This window comes from Cherax quadricarinatus, chromosome 9, assembly GCF_038502225.1.
Source record: "Cherax quadricarinatus isolate ZL_2023a chromosome 9, ASM3850222v1, whole genome shotgun sequence".
NCBI classification, from domain to species: domain Eukaryota; kingdom Metazoa; phylum Arthropoda; class Malacostraca; order Decapoda; family Parastacidae; genus Cherax; species Cherax quadricarinatus.
Genome location: NC_091300.1, coordinates 54,038,687 through 54,063,803, shown reverse-complemented (window position 1 = coordinate 54,063,803; position 25,117 = coordinate 54,038,687). Strand labels below are relative to the sequence as shown.

General features: G+C 44.5%; 1 protein-coding gene across 5 annotated transcripts in view; it reads left to right on the top strand.

The window, feature by feature from the left end:
* LOC128686044 (UDP-glycosyltransferase UGT5) overlaps positions 1-25,117 on the top strand; it is a 255,734-nt gene that overhangs the window by 216,713 nt on the left and 13,904 nt on the right. For all 5 annotated transcript variants that reach the window (XM_070083432.1, XM_070083433.1, XM_070083430.1 and 2 more), the window contains one exon: positions 14,035-14,178. In XM_070083432.1, coding sequence (XP_069939533.1) covers positions 14,035-14,178 — 144 coding nt within the window. The remainder of the gene's footprint in view (positions 1-14,034; positions 14,179-25,117) is intronic.

Below are 25,117 nucleotides of genomic sequence, written 5' to 3'. Positions count from 1 at the left end.
AACTGACCAAGAATATAAATATCAAAAGAATCTTTCAGAGCAATGAGGAACAAACTGAGTCAGTTCTAGAGTCCAATTCTCAAAACCATTTAAACTGTACACCGTAAGAGCCAATATACGATCAGTTGTCATGGCTAGAGCAGGGAGCAGACTGACTACTTGCCAGTCTGTTGATGCGTCGTCAGGTTGGATCACCTGACCCAACGTCAGTCAGCCGGACTTAAACAATTGAACAATTCACCGGATGGTTCCGAGACTTAAACTCTACTCTATATACACAAGAAATCCTACCTAACAATAATAGTAAAATAATAGTGACAATAATAAAATAGTGATAATAATGATAATAACAAAATAGTGATAATAACAAAATAGTGATAATAGTGATAATACCATGGTATTTTTTATATTAACAGATAATAATATAACACCGAAAGTCTCTATTTTAGCTATAAATGGGGACTTTCGCTCTATAATATTAAGTGATGAACATATTCTCTTACAATAGTTAAATAACACAGGATGACCAATTTCGAAGATATAACAAACACCCCACGCTAACTCCCAGAGAACTTAGAACAGGTATGACGGTAAGTGACCACTGACCTAAAATGTACCTGCAACATAGAATTTTTTAAAGTACACATTGTTTAGTGGAGTATTATTTTAAATTAGATATTATGCAAATTGAAAGCATTCTGTAAAACATTATGTAATCCTCGTCCATCAAAATCATGCTTTAAGTGAGTAGATATAATTGATTAAGGACGTGTTATCAGTCATAATTCTTTCCTTATAATATTTCGGTAATCTTTTCAAAAAATTTAAATATTTATATGATATTGGATTTAATATTCGAACGGTAATTCATATACGCATTCGTGAATCTACTTCTATATAGATGGACAGAAAGATCAGGCAATTAATTCTGTGAGTCACCATCGTTGTTGTAGGCTGCGCTAATTCACGATTGACAATAACCTTTACTCCTGTTTACTACGTCTGAGTTGAATTATATTATTTCTGGTCAGGAGAGACTGCACGAACTTTCTTCCTGCAACTGTACAAGCTAACTGATATAAATTATACGCTGTAACACATCACTCTCCAGCTGTAACACATCACTGTCCCGCTGTAACACATCACTGTCACGCTGTAACACATCACTCTCCAGCTGTAACACATCACTGTCCCGCTGTAACACATCACTCTCCAGCTGTAACACATCACTCTCCAGCTGTAACACATCACTGTCCCGCTGTAACTCATCACTGTCCCGCTGTGACACATTACTGTCCCCCTGTAACACATCACTTTCACGCTGTAACACAGTACTGTCCCGCTGTAACACAACTGTCACGCTGTAACACATCACTGTCCCGCTGTAACACATCACTGTCCCGCTGTAACACATCACTTTCACGCTGTAACACATCTCTGTCATGCTGAAGCACATCACTGTCCCGCTGTAACACATCACTGTCCCACTGTAACATATCACATTCAGGATGTAACGCATCACTTTCACGCTGTAACACATCATTGACACGATGTAACACATCACTGTCCCGCTGTAAAACATCACTGACACGCTGTAACACATCATTGTCACGCTGTAACACATCACTGACACGCTGTAACACATCACTTTCACGCTGTAGCACATCACTGTTACGCTGTAGCACATCACTGTCCCGCTGTAACACATCATTGTCCCGCTGTAGCACATCACTGTCCCGCTGTAACACATCACTGCCACGCTGTAACACATCGTTGTCACGCTGTAGCTCATCACTGTCATGCTGTAACACATCACTGTCACGCAATAACACATCACTGTCACGCTGTAACTCATCACTGGCACGCTGTAACACATCACTTTCACGCTGTAACACATCACTGCCACGCTGTAACACATAACTGTTCCGCTGTAACACATCACTGTTACGCTGTAGCACATCACTGTCCCGCTGTAACACATCATTGTCCCGCTGTAGCACATCACTGTCCCGCTGTAAAACATCACTGTCCCGCTGTAACACATCACTGTCATGCTGTAGCACATAACTTTCACTCTGTAACACACCACTGCCACGCTGTAACACATCACTCTCCAGCTGTAACACATCACTGTCACACTGTAACACATCGCTCTCCCGCTGTAACACATCACTGTCACGCTGTAACACATCACTGTCCCGCTGTAACACATCACTGTCACACTGTAACACATCGCTCTCCCGCTGTAACACATCACTGTCACGCTGTAACACATCACTGTCCCGCTGTAACACATCACTGTCACACTGTAACACATCGCTCTCCCGCTGTAACAGATCACTTTCACGCTGTAACACATCACTGTTGCGCTGTAGCACATAACTTTCACGCAGTAACACATCACTGTCACACTGTAACACATCGCTCTCCCGCTGTAACACATCACTCTCCCGCTGTAACACATCACTGTCACGCTGTAACACATCACTGTTGCGCTGTAACACATCACTGTCCCGCTGTAACACATCACTATCACGCTGTAACACATCACTGTCCCGGTGTAACACATCACTGTCACGCTGTAACACAAGATTTTCACGCTGTAACACATCACTGTCCCGCTGTAGCACATCACTGACACGATGTAGCACATCACTGTCACGTTGTAACACATCACTGTCCCGCTGTAACACATCACTGTCCCACTGTAACACATCACTTTCACGCTGCAACACATCACTGACACGCTGCAATACATCACTGTTCCGCTCTAACACCACTGTCACGCTGTAAAACAACACTGACACGCTGAAACACATCACTTTCACGCTGTAACACATCACTGTTCCGCTGTAACACATCACTGTCCCGCTGTAACACATCATTACCCCGCTGCAGGACATCACTGACCCGATGTAACACATCACTGTCCTGCTGTAACACATTACTGTCCCGCTGTAACACATCACTTTCAAGCTGCAACACATCATTGTCATGCTGTATCACATCAATGTCATGCTGTAACACATCACTGTTGCGCTGTAACACATCACTGTCCCTCTGTAACACATCATTACCCCGCTGCAGCACGTCACTGTCCCGATGTAACACATCACTGTCCCGCTGTAACACATTACTGTCCCGCTGTAACACATCACTTTCAAGCTGCAACACATCATTGTCATGCTGTATCACATCAATGTCATGCTGTAACACATCACTGTTCCACTGTAACACATTACTGTCCCGCTGTAACACATCACTTTCAAGCTGCAACACATCATTGTCATGCTGTATCACATCAATGTCATGCTGTAACACATCACTGTTCCGCTGTAACACATTACTGTCCCGCTGTAACACATAAATTTCAAGCTGCAACACATCATTATCATGCTGTATCACATCACTGTCATGCTGTAACACATCAATGACACGCTGTAACACATCACTTTCACGCTGTAACACATCACTCTCCCGCTGTAACACATCACTGTCACGCTGTAACACATCACTGTCCCGCTGTAACACATCACTATCATGCTGTAACACATCACTGTCCCGGTGTAACACATCACTGTCACGCTGTAAAACATTTTCATCGCTGTAACATATCATTGTCACGCTGTAACACTTCACTGTCACGCTGTAACACATCACTGTCCCGCTGTAGCACATCACTGACACGCTGTAGCACATCACTGTCACGTTGTAACACATCGCTGTCACGCTGTAACATATCACTGTCCCGCTGTAACACGTCACTGACACGCTGTAACACATCACTGTCCCGCTGTAACACTTCACTGTCACCATGTAACACATCACTGTCCCGCTGTAACACATCACTTTCACGCTGCAACACATCACTGACACGCTGCAACACATCACTGTCCCGCTATAACGCATCACTCTTCCGCTGTAACACATCACTTTCACACTGTAACACATCACTCTCATGCTGTAGCACATCACTGTCCCGCTGTAACACATCACTGTCGCGCTGTAACACATCACTGTCCTTCTGTAACACATCTCTGTCCCGCTGCAACACATCACTGTCCCGCTGCAGCACATCACTGTCACACTGTAACGCATCACTGTCACGCTGTAAAACATTACTGTCCCACTGTAACACATCACTGAAACGCTGTAACACATCACTATCACGCTGAAACACATCACTCTCCCGCTGTAACACATCACTGTCACGCTGTAACACATCACTGTTCCACTGTAGCACATCACTGTCTCGCTGTAACACATCACTTTCACGGTGTAACACATCACTGTCATGCTGTAACAAATCATTGTCCTGCTGTAACCCATCACTTCCACGCTGTAATACATCAATGTCCCGCTGTAACACATCACTGTCATGCCGTAACACTTCACTCTCCCACTGTAGCACGTCACTGTCTCGCTGTAACACGTCACTTTCACGCTGTAACACATCACTGTCATGCTGTAACAAATCAGTGTATTGCTGTAACACATCACTGTCTCCCTGAAACACATCACTGTCCCGCTGTAATGTTTAATGAGTTCGTTTGGTGATTAGCGGAACGGGTGAATGATAAACGTCTTCGGAGGCTTCTTACTTTATTTGCAAAGTTGTGGTGGGTACACAGGCATGTATGATGTGCCCATGGCCCGGGTAGGGCCATCCCACGAGGGAGAGAGCTAGTAGGCCTTCTTGCTTGCTGCTAGGCCTCTCAGAGATTGTGGGCCCAGCATCCCACAGACCTGGAGCAGGCCCAGAGGGCAGCACCTAAGTGCCGCGAAATATGAACTAAGCTGGCAGACAGCATGGGCTGTCTGTGCAGACAGTACAGGCTGTCTACATACGCTCAGCCACCTCTAGAACGGTGAAGCAGTCATAGTAGGAGTCGCTGCAGGTTTCGCTCAACCTGGGGCACGACATGCTGGTGCCCTCGAGTGAGGCATCGACAAAACTCGGCAACTGGGCAGGACTTCTGGCAAGCAACTCAGGAGGACACTTCTCGACTGGTACTGTCGCTGGGCTGTCACTGCCGGTGAGCGTGGAGTGAGTCGTGGAGCGAGTCGTGGCAGAGACGACTGGGCGAAACATCTGGGAGTCGTAACATCATACACCAGACTTCAGTGAGCGAGCTAGCAGTCAAAGTGACATCTTCTTTGTACAGGCTGCTCACTGAAGCTTGTGACACGAGGCTGACACAGCGCCTGCCGACAGGGATAACTGTGGCTTGACGAGTGTCATTCTCTCGGCAGTTGGAGTTATAGCAGAGGTTAGTCTAAGCGTCCCTAGACTTGTTTCTCTACATATAACTGCACTCTGAAGGTCAGGAGGTGAAGTGAAACAAATCTCGATGGAAATCATAGCAGGTACAATTCTGCAGAACATCACGAGATTCGAACAATAAGAGCTTTCTGTACAAGGGGGCTCAGGGCTGAGTAATATCAGCTGTCAAACATGCTGGTCACACTGGGTGACTAACACAGTGGTGCTACTCTGGGGTCTGACCGCAGACCTCACTGGACACACGGAAAATTTTACACACACCCATGGTACATGCGGTACAACATGGCTTAACTAACAAATGATAATTTTCTGTGCACAGAATTGACACTAAGCTATACACTAACATGTGAGAACACTGGCTGAGAGGAATTAATTAACACACAACATATATATTTTCTCAGTCTTCTCGACAATACTGAAATAATTACTAGAACACTCGATGTGACATCATGTGATGTCAGGCGTGACGTCGCGAGGTGATGTCAGCAGACATCTCGAGGTGATGTCAGCAGACATCTCGAGGTGATGTCAGGCAGACATCGTGACGTCATGAAGTCGGGCAGCAGCATCAGTGACGTCAATGTGATGCAGGCAGCAGACCACAGCATGAGGCCTGGGACATCTAGCAACTCACGTGGCTTGTAGATCCACATGGCTTGTTGATCCACGTGGCTTGCTGAACCACATGGCATGCTGATACACATGGCTTAGTGATCTACGTGGCATGCTGATCCACATGGCTTGCTGATCCACGTGGCTTCGAGAGGCCTCGGGCACTCGGATACACAGCTCTAGCAATGAATTCACACGGAAAACAGCAGAAAACACAGCAGAGGGAGTGATGGCATGGTGGTGTATGGTAGGCTGGTGAGGTGTGAGTAGGGCAAGGGAGGATCTGGCCACTTCCTCCTCTCCCACCCACAAACACGTGGAGAAACTCACACTGGAGGCAGAAAGCACCACAAAACTCACCTCTGGCTTACTGAAATAGCTGTGCTGAGCTGAGCAACAGCAGAACATACAAGTGACGCCGAACATGTGACTTGAGAAACAGCGTGGGACGCTGTGCCATGGGGTCACTGAGACGCCACTTACAATTCTCGAAGAAATTCGGCAAATTTCGGCTGGATCCTGCTTGTACCTGTGTCTGGATGCTGAAACGTGCAGACACGACATCAAGATAACATGTTGAGAGACGGATGCTTCTTGCATGGGGTGATGAAGTGAAGATGACTTCATCCCTTCCTCTCTCTGGGCAAACACAACTGCTGCGACCACCGCTTCTCACCATTTATAACCAGTTTGTTTGGTGTAGCTGGTAGCAGGGAGTTAATGATACGTCTTCGGAGGCTTCTTACTTTATTTGCAAAGTCGTTGTGGGTACACAGGCATGTATGATGTGCCCATGGCCCGGGTAGGGCCATCCCACGAGGGAGAGAGCTAGTAGGCCTTCTTGCTTGCTGCTAGGCCGCTCAGAGAGTAAGGGCCCAGCATCCCACAGACCTGGAGCAGGCCCAGAGGGCAGCACCTGAGTGGCACGAAATATGAACTAAGCTGGCAGACAGCATAGGGTGTCTGTGCAGACAGTACAGGCTGTCTACAGTAACACATCACTGTCACGCTGTAACACATCACTTTCACGCTGCAACACAACACTGCCACGCTGTTACACATCACTGTCCCGCTGTAACACATCACTGTCATGCTGTAGCACATGACTGTCACGCTGTAACGCATCACTTTCACGCGGTAACACATCACTGTCACGCTGCAACACATCACTGACACGCTGTAACACATCACTTTCACGTTGTTACACATCACTGTGCCACTGTAACACATCATTGTCCCACTGTAGCACATCACTGTCCCGCTGAAACACATTCCTGTCAAGCTGTAACACATCACTGTCCCGCTGTAACACATCACTTTCAAGCTGCAACACATCACTGTCATTCTGTGACACATCACTTTCACGCTGTAACACATCACTCTCCCTTTGTAACACATCACTGTCCCGCTGTAACACATCACTGTTGCGTTAAAACACATCACTGTCCCGCTGAAACACATCACTGTCACGCTGTAACACATCATTGTCACGCTGTAACATAACATTTTCACGCTGTAACACATTGTCACGCTGTAATACCTCACTGTCACGCTGTAACACATCACTGCCAAGCTGTAACACATCAATGTCACGTTGTAACACATCACTGTCACGCTGTAACACATCACTGTCACGCTGTAACACATCACTGTCCCTCTGTAACACATCGCTGTCCCTCTGTAACACACCATTGTCCCGCTGAAGCACATCACTGTCCCGCTGTAGTGCATCTCTGTCACGCTGTAACACATCATTGTCCCGCTGTTTCACATCACTGTCCCGCTGTAACACATCGCTGTCACGCTGTAACACATGACTTTCACGCTGTAACACGTCACTGTCACGCTGTAACACATCACTGTCCCGCTGTAACACATAACTGTCACGCTGTAACACAACACTTTAACGCTGTAACACATCACTGTCACGCTGTAACACATCACTGTCCAGCTGTATCACCTCAGTGTCACGTTGTAACACATCACTGTCCTGCTGTAACACATCACTGTCACGCTGTAACACATAACTTTCACGCTGTAACACATCACTGTCACCCTGTAACACATTACTGTCATGTTGTAGCACATCACTGACACCCTGTAACACATCAATGACGCGCTGTAACACATCACTGTCACGCTGTAACTCATCACTGTTACGCTATAACACATCACTGTCCAGCTGTAACATCTCACTGTCACGCTGTAACACACCACTGTCCCGCTATAACGCATCACTGTACCGCTGTAACACATCACTTGCGCGCTGTAACACATCACTTTCACGCTGTAACACATCACCGTCCCGCTGTAGCACATCACTGTCCCGCTGTAACACATCACTGTCACGCTGTAGCACATGACTGTCACGCTGTAACACATCACTTTCACCCGGTAACACATCACTGTCACGATGCAGCACATCACTGACACGCTGTAACACATCACTTTCACGTTGTTACACATCACTGTGCCACTGTAACACATCATTGTCCCACTGTAGCACATCACTGTCCCGCTGAAACACATCCCTGTCAAGCTGTAACACATCACTGTCTCGCTGTAACACATCACTTTCAAGCTGCAACACATCACTGTCATGCTGTAACACATCACTTTAACGCTGTAACACATCACTCTCCCTTTGTAACACATCACTGTCCCGCTGTAACACATCACTGTTGCGTTATAACACATCACTGTCACGCTGAAACACATCACTTTCACGCTGTAACACATCACTATCACGCTGTAACACATCACTGTCCCGCTGTAACACATCACTGTCACGCTGTAACATATCATTTTCACGCTGTAACACATTGTCACGCTGTAACACCTCACTGTGACGCTGTAACACACCACTGCCACGCTGTAACACATCAATGCCACGTTGTAACACATCACTGTCACGCTGTAACACATCACTGTCCTGCTGTAACACATCACTGTCACGCTGTAACACATCATTGTCCCACTGTAACATCACTGTCCCTCTGTAACACATCACTGTCCCTCTGTAATACACCATTGTCCCGCTGTAGCACATCACTGTCCCGCTGTAAAACATCTCTGTCACGCTGTAACACATCATTGTCCCGCTGTTTCACATCACTGTCCCGCTGTAACACATCGCTGTCACGCTGTAACACATGACTTTCACGCTGTAACACGTCACTGTCACGCTGTAACACATGACTGTCCCGCTGTAACACATAACTGTCACGCTGTAACACAACACTTTAACGCTGTAACACATCACTGTCACGCTGTAACACATCACTGTCACGCTGTAACACATCACTGTCCAGCTGTATCACCTCAGTGCCACGCTGTAACACATCACTGTCCTGTTGTAACACATCACTGTCACGCTGTAACACATCACTTTCACGCTGTAACACATCACTGTCACGCTGTAACACATTACTGTCATGTTGTAGCACATCACTGACACCCTGTAACACATCAATGACGCGCTGTAACACATCACTGCCCCGCTGTAACACATCACTGACACGCTGTAACACATCACTGTCACGCTGTAACATATTTATATGCTTGTACGCACGATTTACTTTCTAGTATACATCACGTACACGTTCATCTGCAGTATGTGCTTATTGCAACGTTCCTTGTAGACCCTGGTAAAGAAGACGTACACAGTGATACTCATCACGAATAGACCAGTACACTCATCGTACATGCTGGTACATACATCATACACGTTGGTACACAAAACTTACAGGCTGGTACCCACAACGTACAGGCTGGTACACGCACACACATACCGGTTCACAACAAACACGCCGGTATACGCATTGTATGCACTGGTATACATAGTATACATACTGGTACACACTACGTACTGGACTGATGGCACACACATAAGAACATAAGAAAGGAGGATCACTGCAGCAGGCCTGTTGGCCCATACTAGGCAGGTCCTTTAAATCCATCCCACTAACAAAACATTTACCCAACCCAATTTTAATGCTACCCAAGAAATAATCTCTGATAATTATCTACTCATTTGCAAGTCCCAATCAGATCCAACCCCTCTCACTTGCGTATTTATCCAACCTAAATTTGAAAGTACCCAAAGTCCTAGCCTCAATAACCCAACTAGGTAGACTGTTCCACTCATCAACTACCTTATTTCCTAACCAATACTTTCCTATGTCCTTTCCAAATCTAAACTTGTATAATTTAAATCCATTACTGCGGGTTCTATCTTGGAGAGACATCCTCTAGACCTTTATTAATACCCATCTTCCACTTATACACTTCGATCAGGTCTCCCCTCATTCTTCGTCTAACAAGTGAATGTAATTTAAGAATCTTTAATCTTTCTTCATAAGGAAGATTTTTAATGCTATGTATTAATTTAGTCATCCTACGCTGAATGTTTTCTAACGAATTTATGTCCATTTTGTAATACAGAGACCAGAATTGAGCTGCATAATCTAGGTGAGGCCTTACTAATGATGTATAAAGCTGCAGTATGACCTCTGGACTTCTGTTGCTTACACTTCTTGATATAAATCCCAGTAATCTATTTGCCTTATTACGTATGCTTAGGCATTGCTGTCTTGGTTTGAGGTTACTGCTCACCATAACCCCCAAGTCCTTTTCCCAATCTGTATGGCTAAGTTCTACATTATTTAACTTATAAGTGCTAGGTAATGGACACTCCCGAGCTTCAGAATCTTGCATTTATCTACATTGAACTGCATCTGCCACTTTTCTGACCAAGAATAGAGTTTGTCTAAATCTTTCTGAAGTTCCCTAACGTCTACGTTTGAATCAATTATCCTACCTATCTTTGTGTCATCGGCGAATTTGCTCATATCACTAGTAATTCCCTCATCCAGATCATTGATATATACTTTAAACAACAACGGGCCCAAGACTGATCCCTGTGGAACGCCACTTGTTACAGATCCTCACTCAGATTTAACCCCATTTATGGACACTCTCTGCTTCCTGTCTGTGAGCCATGACTCGATCCACGAGAGCACCCTTCCCCCAATGCCATAAGCTGCCACTTTCTTTAACAGTCTTTGGTGCGGAACTCTATCAAAAGCCTTACTAAAATCTAAGTAAATAATATCAAATTCTTTATCGTGGTCAACAGCCTTAAAAGCTTTACTGAAGAAAGTTAATAAATTAGTTAGACAAGACCGGCCTCTTGTGAATCCATGCTGAGTATCATTAATCAAGCTATGCTTATCGAGATGGCTTCTTTTAATCTCAGCTATAATTGACTCTAGTAATTTGCCTACAATTGAGGTCAGGCTTATTGGGCGGTAATTTGATGGTAACGACTTGTCCCCTGTTTTAAAAATAGGAATTACATTAGCCATCTTCCACATATCAGACACTACACCTGTTTGAAGAGATAAATTAAAAATATTAGTTAATGGTTCACAGAGTTCCATTTTACATTCCTTAAGAACCCTTGAAAAAACCTCACCAGGACCCAGAGACTTATTTAGCTTCAGTCGGTCTATCTGCTTCACAACCATTTCACTAGTGACTGTGATGTTACATAATTTATCTTCTTCTGGCCCACTATAAAAATTAATTACTGGAATATTGTTAGTGTCTTCCTGTGTAAAAACTGAGAGAAAATAATTATTTAAAATCGAACACATTTCATTCTCTTTGTCAGTAAGATGCCCATAGTTATTTTTAAGGGGACCTATCTTATCTCTAACTTTTGTTCTATAGACCTGGAAAAAACTTTTTAGGTTAGTTTTAGAATCTCTAGCAACTTTAATTTCATAGTCCCTTTCAGCTTTTCTTATCATCTTTTTAATGTCTCTCTTAATGTCAATGTACTGATTCTTAAGATGACCCTCACCTCTTTTGATACGCCTGTAAATTCCTTTCTTATGCCCTAGTAGATATTTCAGCCTATTATTTATCCATTTTGGGTCATTTCTATTTGATCTAATTTCTTTATACGGGGTAAACGTTCTTTGAGGAGCATGTATAGTGTTCAGAAAACTGTCATATTGACTGCTCTCTTCGTTACCCCAGTCAACAGATGATAAGTGTTCTCTAAGCCCATCGTAATCTGCTAAGCGAAAATCTGGGACTGTTACTGAGTTATCCCTACTATCATACTTCCATTCAATGCTAAATGTAATTGATTTGTGGTCGCTAGCACCCAGTTCCTCTGAAATTTCTAAATTATTAACAAGGGATTCATTGTTTGCCATAACTAAGTCAAGCAGGTTATTTCCCCTTGTAGGTTCTGTCACAAACTGCTTCAAAAAACAATCCTGAACTACTTCTAAGAAGTCGTATGATTCTAAATTCCCAGTCAAGAAATTCCAATCAATATGACTAAAGTTAAAGTCTCCTAGAATTACTACATTATCGTGCCTTGTGGCCTTAACAATTTCCTCCCATAGTAGTCTCCCTTGGTCCCTATCTAAGTTTGGGGGACGGTATATCATGCCTAAAATCAGTTTTTCATGCCCCTCTGAAAATTCTATCCAAACAGACTCTGTATGTGTTACTTCAGACTTAATACCCGTTTTTATGCAACAGTTCAAGCGATCTCGGACATGCAATGCCACCCCACCCCCCTTCCCGATACTTCTATCTACTTGGAACAATTTAAAACCCTGAATGTGACATTCTGCAGGCATGTCCCGACTTTTTGAATTAAACCACGTCTCAGTTAAGGCAAATACATCAATGTTACCTGCACTAGCAACTAATCTCAACTCGTCTATCTTATTCCTAGCACTACGGCTATTAGCATAATAAACATTGAAAGACTCTCCTTTCTCTTTACCCTTCCTGCTCATTTCTCTTTTTCTACTAAACCTATTACTGTCCTTATCACCTAGTGTCACTGGCTTTTCAATATCTACCTCGTTCTGCTTATTACTAGTTCCCCTAGAACTCATAATATTACTACACTGGGACTTCACTGTTTTCCTGCCAAAACCCATGCCACTAACTATTCCTAGTTTAAAGTCCTAACAGCTCCCTCCACTGCAGTTGCCAGTGCCCCCACCCAAGACCTAGATAAGTGAACCCCATCCCTGGCATACATGTCATTTCTGCCATAGAAGAGGTCCCAGTTGTCAATGAATGTTACCGCATTTTCCTTACAGTATTTGTCCAGCCAGCAATTGACACCAATTGCCCTGGACAACCATTCATTTCCAACTCCTCTCCTTGGCAAAATACCACATATGACAGGGTTCCCACCCTTCCTCCTAATTATTTCTATTGCTGACCTATACCTGCTAATCAGTTCTTCACTCCTTCGTCTGCCAACATCGTTGCCTCCAGCACTGAGACAGATAATAGGATTGCTCCCATTATCTCTCATGATGTCATCCAGACGGCTAACAATATCCTCCATCCCAGCCCCAGGAAAGCAAACCCTTTGTCTCCTACTCCTGTCCTTCAAGCAGAACGCCCTATCCATATACCTAACTTGGCTATCCCCAACAACAACAATATTCTTACCTTCCTTGGTGTCGTTCATCTTGACGTTCCCAGTAGTCGACTCACATTCGTTGGGTAGCACTGAGAATGTATTAGATATTTCCACAACAGTTTCCACAGCAGTCTCTTTCTTCTTCATCGTTTCCACCTTTCCATTCGTCTTCTTGATCGTCAACTTCGTTCCTTGCTGTCCAGCCACTGACCAGTTTCCCTTCTTGACCTGAGGACTCAAAGCAGGAGGACTACTACGAATCTTCTTGTTTTCCTCGGTCAGTCGCCGAATCTCCATCTTCGCCATCCTCAATTCTTCTTCAAGCTGTTGGTAAAGTTGCTCGATGGAGGGCATCTTGGTTCAGTCCGTAGAGAGCACTCTCGATACGTCCTCACTGAGCTAAGTACACGTCAACACTGAGCTAAGTTCACGTCACCACTGTGACGCTGCCACTAGCCTTGTATAATGTGATCCTCTATTGACAATGTTTCGCCCACACAGTAGGCTTTTTCAAGTCACAAACACACGCTGGTACACAGCATCCCTGGAATACATAATATTCATGTTAGTACATATAATACAACGAACATACAAATACACGCAATGTACATACTGGTACACAATACATACATGTTGGTACACGCAACGTACATGCGAGTTTTTCACGCAGATTGAGGCAGGAGGCAGTGAGACGATCAGTCGTGATGCGTGACCAGCCGATGTCTCCCGGGGAGTGGACGGTGTACTGGGTGGAGTATGTCATCCGTCACCGAGGTGCTCCTCATCTCCGCTCACCCTTCTTTACCATGCACTGGTATGTGTTATTATGCCTAGACCTGTACATGACTCACAATGCACAAGTAAATGTTACAATGCTATTAAACGTGTTAACATAAGAACATAAGAAAGAAGGAACACTGCAACAGGCCTACTGACCCATGCGAAGCGGGTCCATGTCTTCCACCCCGGATTAGCCCAATGACCCATCTAGTCAGGTCACTTCCACTTAAGGAAGGAGCACGGCATAAGACCTAGTAGCACAATGAGGAAATGGTATAGAGATACCGACAAGATGTGGAGAAAGACACTTATGTACAGTACAGGACATTTATTAAAGGAAACGTTTCGCCACGAGTGGCTTCTTCAGTCATAATACAGAGAAAACTAAGAAAACGCATATATATAGTTTTCTCTGTATTAGGACTGAAGAAGTCACTCGTGGCGAAACGTTTCCTTTAATAAATGTCCTAAACTGTACATAAGTGTCTTTTTCCACATCTTGTAGCACAAGCTAGTCAGGTCCTACTCACACCCATCCACACCCACTCATGGATTTATCTAACCTATTTTTAAAACTGCACAATGTTTTAGTTTCTATAACTGTGCTTCCACTCATCCACAACTCTATTACAAAACCAGTACTTTCCTATATCCTTCCTGAATATGAATTTTTCCAGCTTGAAACCATTGCTGCGAGTCCTGTCTTGGCTGGAAATTTTCGGCACGCTATTTATATCCCCTTTATTCATTCTTGTTTTCCATTTACACACCTCGATCATATCCCCCCTAATTCTACGCCTTTCTAGAGAGTGCAGATTGTGGAGGTGGATCGTCTCCTTCCCTCCCCCACCCTTGTGAGTCAGGTGATGGAGTTGAATCTTCTCCTTCCATCCTCCACCCTTGTGAGTCAGGTGATGGAGTTGAATCTTCTCCTTCCCTCCCCCACCCATGTGAGTCAGTTGGTGGAGGTGGATCCTTTCCTTCCCTTCCCCACCCATGTGAGTCAGGTGGTGGAGTTGAATCTTCTCCTTCCCTCCCCCACCCATGTGAGTCAGATGGTGGAGGTGGATCCTCTCCTTCCCTCCCCCACCCATGTGAGTCAGTTGGTGGAGGTGGATCCTCTCCTTCCCTTCCCCACCCATGTGAGTCAGGTGGTGGAGTTGAATCTTCTCCTTCCCTCCCCCACCCATGTGAGTCAGATGGTGGAGGTGGATCCTCTCCTTCCCTCCCCCACCCATGTGAGTCAGTTGGTGGAGTTGAATCTTCTCCTTCCCTCCCCCACTCATGTGAGTCAGGTGGTGGAGGTGGATCCTCTCCTTCCCTCCCCCACTCATGTGAGTCAGGTGGTGGAGGTGGATCATCTCCTTCCCTCCCCCACCCATGTGAGTCAGGTGGTGGAGGTGGATCATCTCCTTCCCTCCCCCACTCATGTGAGTCAGGTGGTGGAGGTGGATCATCTCCTTCCCTCCCCCACCCATGTGAGTCAGGTGGTGGAGGTGGATCCTCTCCTTCCCTCCCCCACCCATGTGAGTCAGGTGGTGGAGGTGGATCCTCTCCTTCCCTCCCCCACCCATGTGAGTCAGGTGGTGGAGGTGGATCCTCTCCTTCCCTCCAACACTCATGTGAGTCAGATGGTGGAGGTGGATCCTCTCCTTCCCTCCCCCACCCATGTGAGTCAGGTGGTAGAGGTGGATCCTCTCCTTCCCTCCCCCACCCATGAGTCAGGTGGTGGAGGTGGATCCTCTCCTTCCCTCCCCCACCCATGTGAGTCAGGTGGTGGAGGTGGATCCTCTCCTTCCCTCCCCCACCCATGTGAGTCAGGTGGTGGAGGTGGATCCTCTCCTTCCCTCCCCCACCCATGTGAGTCAGGTGGTGGAGGTGGATCCTCTCCTTCCCTCCCCCACCCATGTGAGTCAGGTGGTGGAGGTGGATCCTCTCCTTCCCTCCCCCACCCATGTGAGTCAGGTGGTGGAGGTGGATCCTCTCCTTCCCTCCCCCACCCATGTGAGTCAGGTGGTGGAGGTGGATCCTCTCCTTCCCTCCCCCACCCATGTTAGTCAGGTGGTGGAGGTGGATCCTCTCCTTCCCTCCCCCATCCATGTGAGTCAGGTGGTAGAGGTGGATCCTCTCCTTCCCTCCCCCACCCATGTGAGTCAGGTGGTGGAGGTGGATCCTCTCCTTCCCTCCCCCATCCATGTGAATCAGATGGAGGAGTTGAATCTTCTCCTTCCCTCCCCCACCCATGTGAGTCAGATGGTGGAGGTGGATCCTCTCCTTCCCTCCCCCACCCATGTGAGTCAGGTGGTGGAGGTGGCTCCTCTCCCTCCCTCCCCTACCCATGTGAGTCAGGTGGTGGAGGTGGATCCTCTCCATCCCTCCCCCACCCATGTGTCAGGTGGTGGAGATGGATCCTCTCCTTCCGTCCCCCACCCATGTGAGTCAGGTGGTGGAGGTGGATCCTCTCCTTCCCTCCCCCACCCATGTGAGTCAGGTGATGGAGGTGGATCCTCTCCTTCCCTCCCCCACCCATGTGAGTCAGGTGGTGGAGGTGGATCCTCTCCTTCCCTCCCCCACCCATGTGAGTCAGGTGGTGGAGGTGGATCCTCTCCTTCCCTCCCCCACCCATGTGAGTCAGGTGGTGGTGTAGAGAATGAACACCTGATCGCAGTTGTCATACATTCTGCTATTTATAGTTTTAAGTTCTTATCCCCGGTGTTGTGTACGTCACTGTCCCGGTGGAAGAGCGGATGGGATGAGGGAGAGGGAATGAGATAGAGGGGATGCAGAAGAGGGTTTGGTGGAGGGATGAGGGAGGGTGTGGTGGAGGGATGAAGAAGGGGTCGGGTGGAGGGATGAGGGAAAGGGGATGAGAGAGTGGGATGTTTAGGAGGGATGGGATAGGAGAGGAAGAGTATGGTGGGGAGGTGGGAGAGTTATATTTCTTCTCTTATCTCCTTCATTTTCGATATCCAACTTTTCTCATTTTTAACCGTTCTCACCCCTCTCATCCCGTCATTGGTATATTCTCTAACTATGGGTGTACCTAAGCAGCGGTATTGGTGGGTATCGGCCAGTTTTGATGGTATCGGTATCGGTCAAAAATAAGAGCATCAGTACCGGCAAAATGGTGTCTTTGTAGCTCGGTTGGAAGCGCAGTCATCTCATACACTGAGGTCCCTGGTTCGATTCCCGGTACGGGTGAAAACATTTGGTGTTTCCTTAAGACATCTTCTGTCGTTGTTCACTTAGCAATAAATGGGCACCCGTGTGATACCGACAGGTTTAGGTCGCATCCTGGGGGTAAAAATAACTAAATTTACCCTAAATACTCTGCATAACAAGGGGCTTTCTAGATGATGTCACTGATGTCAGTTTGGACTGTATAAGTTGTATCATGTACTTCATTCCATTAGCGCTTCTCTTGAGGAAAGGCTAAACCTGTATGGAGGTCATAGAGCGCCTGGGGAATGGGCAAGGTCGTGGGGATATGTTCAATTCCTTAGGTCACTGCTAGGGTTCGCCATGACCTGTTGTGTGTTACTAATGTCATCATACCCTCATGAGTATTATCATATTGTTGTAAATGTTATCTTGTTATGCTAAGTGGTACTATGCTCAATTATGCATTTCTAATCCCTCATAAGTGTTACAACGCGGTCGTAAGTTTTTACCAAGAAATACTGTCACGATACTCTCAAAAAACAAGGACCCAGCGGAAAAAAGTCACAATGTTTGACTTTATTGGCTATTATAAGTTCGTTTCTATAAAATTTACTTAATAAATTAGTGAAATAATTAAATTCTAATACTGTTTAGTGTTTCGTGAACCATTTATCAGGCTAAAGACTAAGGAACCATGTATATATATATATATATATATATATATATATATATATATATATATATATATATATGTATATATATATGTATATATATTTATATGTATATATATATGTATATATATGTATATGTATATATATATGTATATGTATATGTATATATATATATATATATATATATATATGTCTCATAAACACGCTAAGATAACAGGGATATCTTGCTACTCCTACTTACACTTTGGTCACACTTCACAGACACGCACATGCATATATATATATACATACATCTAGGTTTTTCTCCTTTTTCTAAATAGCTCTTGTTCTTTTTTATTTCTTCTATTGTCCATGGGGAAGTGGAAAAGAATCTTTCCTCCGTAAGCCATGCGTGTCGTATGAGGCGACTAAAATGCCGGGAGCAATGGGCTAGTAACCCCTTCTCCTGTATACAATTACTAAAAAAGAGAAGAAGAAAAACTTTATAAAACTGGGTTGCTTAAATGTGCGTGGATGTAGTGCGGATGACAAGAAACAGATGATTGCTGATGTTATGAATGAAAAGAAGTTGGATGTCCTGGCCCTAAGCGAAACAAAGCTGAAGGGGGTAGGAGAGTTTCAGTGGGGGGAAATAAATGGGATTAAATCTGGAGTATCTGAGAGAGTTAGAGCAAAGGAAGGGGTAGCAGTAATGTTAAATGATCAGTTATGGAAGGAGAAAAGAGAATATGAATGTGTAAATTCAAGAATTATGTGGATTAAAGTAAAGGTTGGATGCGAGAAGTGGGTCATAATAAGCGTGTATGCACCTGGAGAAGAGAGGAATGCAGAGGAGAGAGAGAGATTTTGGGAGATGTTAAGTGAATGTATAGGAGCCTTTGAACCAAGTGAGAGAGTAATTGTGGTAGGGGACTTGAATGCTAAAGTAGGAGAAACTTTTAGAGAGGGTGTGGTAGGTAAGTTTGGGGTGCCAGGTGTAAATGATAATGGGAGCCCTTTGATTGAACTTTGTATAGAAAGGGGTTTAGTTATAGGTAATACATATTTTAAGAAAAAGAGGATAAATAAGTATACACGATATGATGTAGGGCGAAATGACAGTAGTTTGTTGGATTATGTATTGGTAGATAAAAGACTGTTGAGTAGACTTCAGGATGTACATGTTTATAGAGGGGCCACAGATATATCAGATCACTTTCTAGTTGTAGCTACACTGAGAGTAAAAGGTAGATGGGATACAAGGAGAATAGAAGCATCAGGGAAGAGAGAGGTGAAGGTTTATAAACTAAAAGAGGAGGCAGTTAGGGTAAGATATAAACAGCTATTGGAGGATAGATGGGCTAATGAGAGCATAGGCAATAGGGTCGAAGAGGTATGGGGTAGGTTTAAAAATGTAGTGTTAGAGTGTTCAGCAGAAGTTTGTGGTTACAGGAAAGTGGGTGCAGGAGGGAAGAGGAGCGATTGGTGGAATGATGATGTAAAGAGAGTAGTAAGGGAGAAAAAGTTAGCATATGAGAAGTTTTTTACAAAGTAGAAGTGATGCAAGGAGGGAAGAGTATATGGAGAAAAAGAGAGAAGTTAAGAGAGTGGTGAAGCAATGTAAAAAGAGAGCAAATGAGAGAGTGGGTGAGATGTTATCAACAAATTTTGTTGAAAATAAGAAAAAGTTTTGGAGTGAGATTAACAAGTTAAGAAAGCCCAGAGAACAAATGGATTTGTCAGTTAAAAATAGGAGAGGAGAGTTATTAAATGGAGAGTTAGAGGTATTGGGAAGATGGAAGGAATATTTTGAGGAATTGTTAAATGTTGATGAAGATAGGGAAGCTGTGATTTCGTGTATAGGGCAAGGAGGAATAACATCTTGTAGGAGTGAGGAAGAGCCAGTTGTGAGTGTGGGGGAAGTTCGTGAGGCAGTAGGTAAAATGAAAGGGGGTAAGGCAGCCGGGATTGATGGGATAAAGATAGAAATGTTAAAAGCAGGTGGGGATATAGTTTTGGAGTGGTTGGTGCAATTATTTAATAAATGTATGGAAGAGGGTAAGGTACCTAGGGATTGGCAGAGAGCATGCATAGTTCCTTTGTATAAAGGCAAAGGGGATAAAAGAGAGTGCAAAAATTATAGGGGGATAAGTCTGTTGAGTGTACCTGGTAAAGTGTATGGTAGAGTTATAATTGAAAGAATTAAGAGTAAGACGGAGAATAGGATAGCAGATGAACAAGGAGGCTTTAGGAAAGGTAGGGGGTGTGTGGACCAGGTGTTTACAGTGAAACATATAAGTGAACAGTATTTAGATAAGGCTAAAGAGGTCTTTGTGGCATTTATGGATTTGGAAAAGGCGTATGACAGGGTGGATAGGGGGGCAATGTGGCAGATGTTGCAAGTGTATGGTGTAGGAGGTAGGTTACTGAAAGCAGTGAAGAGTTTTTACGAGGATAGTGAGGCTCAAGTTAGAGTATGTAGGAAAGAGGGAAATTTTTTCCCAGTAAAAGTAGGCCTTAGACAAGGATGTGTGATGTCACCGTGGTTGTTTAATATATTTATAGATGGGGTTGTAAGAGAAGTAAATGCGAGGGTCTTGGCAAGAGGCGTGGAGTTAAAAGATAAAGAATCACACACAAAGTGGGAGTTGTCACAGCTGCTCTTTGCTGATGACATTGTGCTCTTGGGAGATTCTGAAGAGAAGTTGCAGAGATTGGTGGATGAATTTGGTAGGGTGTGCAAAAGAAGAAAATTAAAGGTGAATACAGGAAAGAGTAAGGTTATGAGGATAACAAAAAGATTAGGTGATGAAAGATTGAATATCAGATTGGAGGGAGAGAGTATGGAGGAGGTGAACGTATTCAGATATTTGGGAGTGGACGTGTCAGCGGATGGGTCTATGAAAGATGAGGTGAATCATAGAATTGATGAGGGAAAAAGAGTGAGTGGTGCACTTAGGAGTCTGTGGAGACAAAGAACTTTGTCCTTGGAGTCAAAGAGGGGAATGTATGAGAGTATAGTTTTACCAACGCTCTTATATGGGTGTGAAGCGTGGGTGATGAATGTTGCAGCGAGGAGAAGGCTGGAGGCAGTGGAGATGTCATGTCTGAGGGCAATGTGTGGTGTGAATATAATGCAGAGAATTCGTAGTTTGGAAGTTAGGAGGAGGTGCGGGATTACCAAAACTGTTGTCCAGAGGGCTGAGGAAGGGTTGTTGAGGTGGTTCGGACATGTAGAGAGAATGGAGCGAAACAGAATGACTTCAAGAGTGTATCAGTCTGTAGTGGAAGGAAGGCGGGGTAGGGGTCGGCCTAGGAAGGGTTGGAGGGAGGGGGTAAAGGAGGTTTTGTGTGCGAGGGGCTTGGACTTCCAGCAGGCATGCGTGAGCATGTTTGATAGGAGTGAATGGAGACAAATGGTTTTTAATACTTGACGTGCTGTTGGAGTGTGAGCAAAGTAACATTTATGAAGGGATTCAGGGAAACCGGCAGGCCGGACTTGAGTCCTGGAGATGGGAAGTACAGTGCCTGCACTCTGAAGGAGGGGTGTTAATATTGCAGTTTAAAAACTGTAGTGTAAAGCACCCTTCTGGCAAGACAGTGATGGAGTGAATGATGGTGAAAGTTTTTCTTTTTCGGGCCACCCTGCCTTGGTGGGAATCGGCCGGTGTGATAATAAAAAAAAAATAAAAAATGTATATATATATATATATATATATATATATATATAGCTTGTGCCTTGAGTCTGCAATCTCGGATGAAGAAAGATGGGAACTGAAGACGTGTAAAGGCTTGTGTTATGTAAGTGCATTCTTCTTCTAGAAAACAAGGGCTAGAGATGCGAAGAGATCAAGGTCCCAGGACCGAAACGTTTTCTAATAAATATGTCATAGTGTTTGCTTACGTGTCTTTCTAAACCAACAAGCTATCCTCAACAAACCGCCCATGGAACAGCCCCCTAAGCAGTTCATAGTACTCCCATGTGGCGATGTTGCCACGAATACTTGCCGGGCACATGCTATGAGTAACATCAATGTTTCCACCATAAACACATCATCTATCAAAGGCCTCACTACAAAACGCAGTCCCGCACCTCTAACTTCTACAGCAGGCGTCTACACTATCCCCTGTGGGTTCTGTCCCAAGAAATATGTAGGCGAGACAGGCAGAGATCTCACAGTCCGCCTGAATGAGCATCGAAATGCCTCTAACAGAGACGATGTAAGGTACGCCTGTGTCCTCCACAGAGACTCCACGGGGCATTTAATGAACTGGAATGAGGCACAACTCGTTCTCACCGAACCAGACCTCAGACGCCGACGGTGCCTAGAAGCCTCACTAATCGCCGTCACCGACACTATAGAACGCAACACTGGAAACTACAAAATTTCAAAAACATTGGCATACATGATACTTAAGCAGCACCAACCCAACAACACATGAGTCACATGATTTCATCGTCTACCCGTCCTCATCATAGGTAGAGGTTGTTTTGATAAGGACCTGCCTCGCATGGGCCAGTAGGCCTTCTACAGTGTTCCTCCATTCTTATGTTCTTATGACATTCCTCAGGTCACGTGCGTCATACCTCACTCTCCGCCTATATATATAATGTCTTTCTACCTCTGTATGTTAGAAGTGATCAAGGTCCCAGGACCGAAACGTTTTCTAATAAATATGTCATAGTGTTTGCTTGCGTGTCTTTCTAAACCATATATTATTGTAACCACGGACGAGTGGTATTGATCAATAACACTGCGCTAGCCAAAGATTCGAACCCATGTTGTACTGGCCTGCCTCATGGTAAGCGAGAACCACATGACGCTTTGAACCACAGGACCCCCCAACCCTACAAGAATGGCGCAGCCAGCACACAGCTAGCTGTTGGGCCGCCATCCGAGGACATACGGAGGTGTGGGAGCTTCTAAGCTAATTTCATTCTCATCCCTGTTTGGTGTACTACCCTCACGAGCAGCATTTATATATTATTGTAGGGTTGGGTGGTCCTGTAGATTAAAGCGTCATGTAGTTCTCGCCTACCATGAGGCAGGCCAGTACAATATGGGTTCGAATACTTAGCTAGCGCAGAGTAGTTATATATATATATATATATATATATATATATATATATATATATATATATATATATATATATATATATATATATATTTCTTTCAACACATCGGTCGTATCCCACCGAGGCGGGGTGGCCCAAAAGAAAAAACGAAAGTTTCTCCTTTTACATTTAGTAATATATACAGGAGAAGGGGTTACTAGCCCCTTGCTCCCATCATTTTAGTCTCCTCTTACAACAGTACGCTGAGGTCACTGGTCAAGTGCGATCATACCTGCCAAGCTCTTGGGAGTCAGCGTGGGCTGTTACCCATACCATGGCTTGTTGTAGTGCTTTAGAATCCCAGGTTCATGTGTTGAAGAAGGAGATTCTACTTCTTCAGGAGGAAAATAGGAGGCTGAAGCTTCGCATAGATGAGTTTGGTAGCGAGTGTGAGAAGGATTTAGCTGGTAAGGAAGGAATGGTCACCAGCAGTGATAGTGGCAGCCGCTTTAAGTGGCAAGTGGTTCACAGTTCAGGAAGAAGGAAGATGAGGAGAGTTAACAGAGAAGATGTGAAGGTAGGAAATCGATTCTCTGTTCTCCAAGACGAGTGTACTTTAGTGGTTAGTGAGGTTGAAGGTACCACTGATTCCCCTGCTAATCAAGGTAAGAATATTTTAATAGTAGGCGATTCTCAGGTAAGATATATGGACCGTGCATTTTGTAACAGAGACAGAAAGGTCAGACAGAGAGTGTGTCTTCCTGGAGCTGGTGTTGGTGACATAGTCAGCAGGTTGGATAATATTATGGCAGGTAATGGGAACAAGCCCATTATCTGTCTTAGTGCTGGGGGTAATGACATTGGGAAGGGCAGGAGAGAGGAGCTGCTGGATAAGTACAGGTCAGCCATAGAAGTAGTTAGGTGTAAGGGAGGGATCCCAGTCATATGTAGCATCTTGCCTAGAAAAGGAGTGGGCAATGAATGGATGTCTAGGGGAATTGGTATAAATTGCTGGCTAGACAGGTACTGCAAGGAACTTGCAATCCCATTCATTGATAACTGGGACCTTTTCTTTGGCAAACGTGATATGTATGCAAAGGATGGGGTTCATCTCTCTGGGGATGGAGTGGTTGCATTAGCCAATTCAATTGAGAGGGTAATTGATGACTTGTCTAGGAATTTAAACTGATAGATTATAGAGGCGTGGGTGTTTGCGGGAAACAATCAGGCTGCAGCATTATGGTTAAAAACAGCAGTTATTACCGGGATACCTCATGAATATGTTTAAAAGATAATATTCAAAATAAAGTTGCTAGTAATGGCAAATCAATTGATCATCCAACAAATATAGATAGTAGAGGGCAACGAGTGACTAGCTCCCTTAAGGTTTACTATACAAATAGTAGGAGTCTAAGAAATAAGATAGATGAGCTAAAATTACTTGCAAGTGTAGGTAATATAGATATTATTGGTATAACAGAGACCTGGTTCAACCTGAAAGATGGGTCAGGTAGGTGATCTTGGTTGCCAATATGACTTTTTCAGAGCATAGTTCTAACTGCCCAGACAACTTTTGTTCCGTTTAGGGAAAATAGATCTAACAAAAATGATCCCAAATGGATGAGCAATAGATTAAAACATCTCATTTGTCAAAAGAGAGGCATATATAGGGGTATCAAAAGAGGGGATGGGCAGTTAAGAAATCAATATATTCAATTAAAGAGAGAACGAAAGGAATAAGAAAAGCAAAAAGAGATTATGAGGCTAAGGTCGCAAGGGACTCAAAGACTAACCCAAAAGGGTTCTTTCAGGTATACAGAAGTAAGATTAGTGACAAGATTGGCCCACTTAAGAGTAACTCTGGTCAGATCACTGACAGTGATAAGGACATGTGTGAAATTCTAAATACCTACTTCCTCTCAGTTTTCACCCAGGAAAATACTAGCGATATTCCTGAAATAATAGATTACGTAGAACAGGATGATAATAAACTATGTGCGATTGCGGTAACTAGTGACATGGTCCTCAGACAAATAGAGAAACTAAAACCTAACAAATCCCCAGGTCCTGATGAACTGTTTTCAAGGGTGTTAAAGGAATGTAAA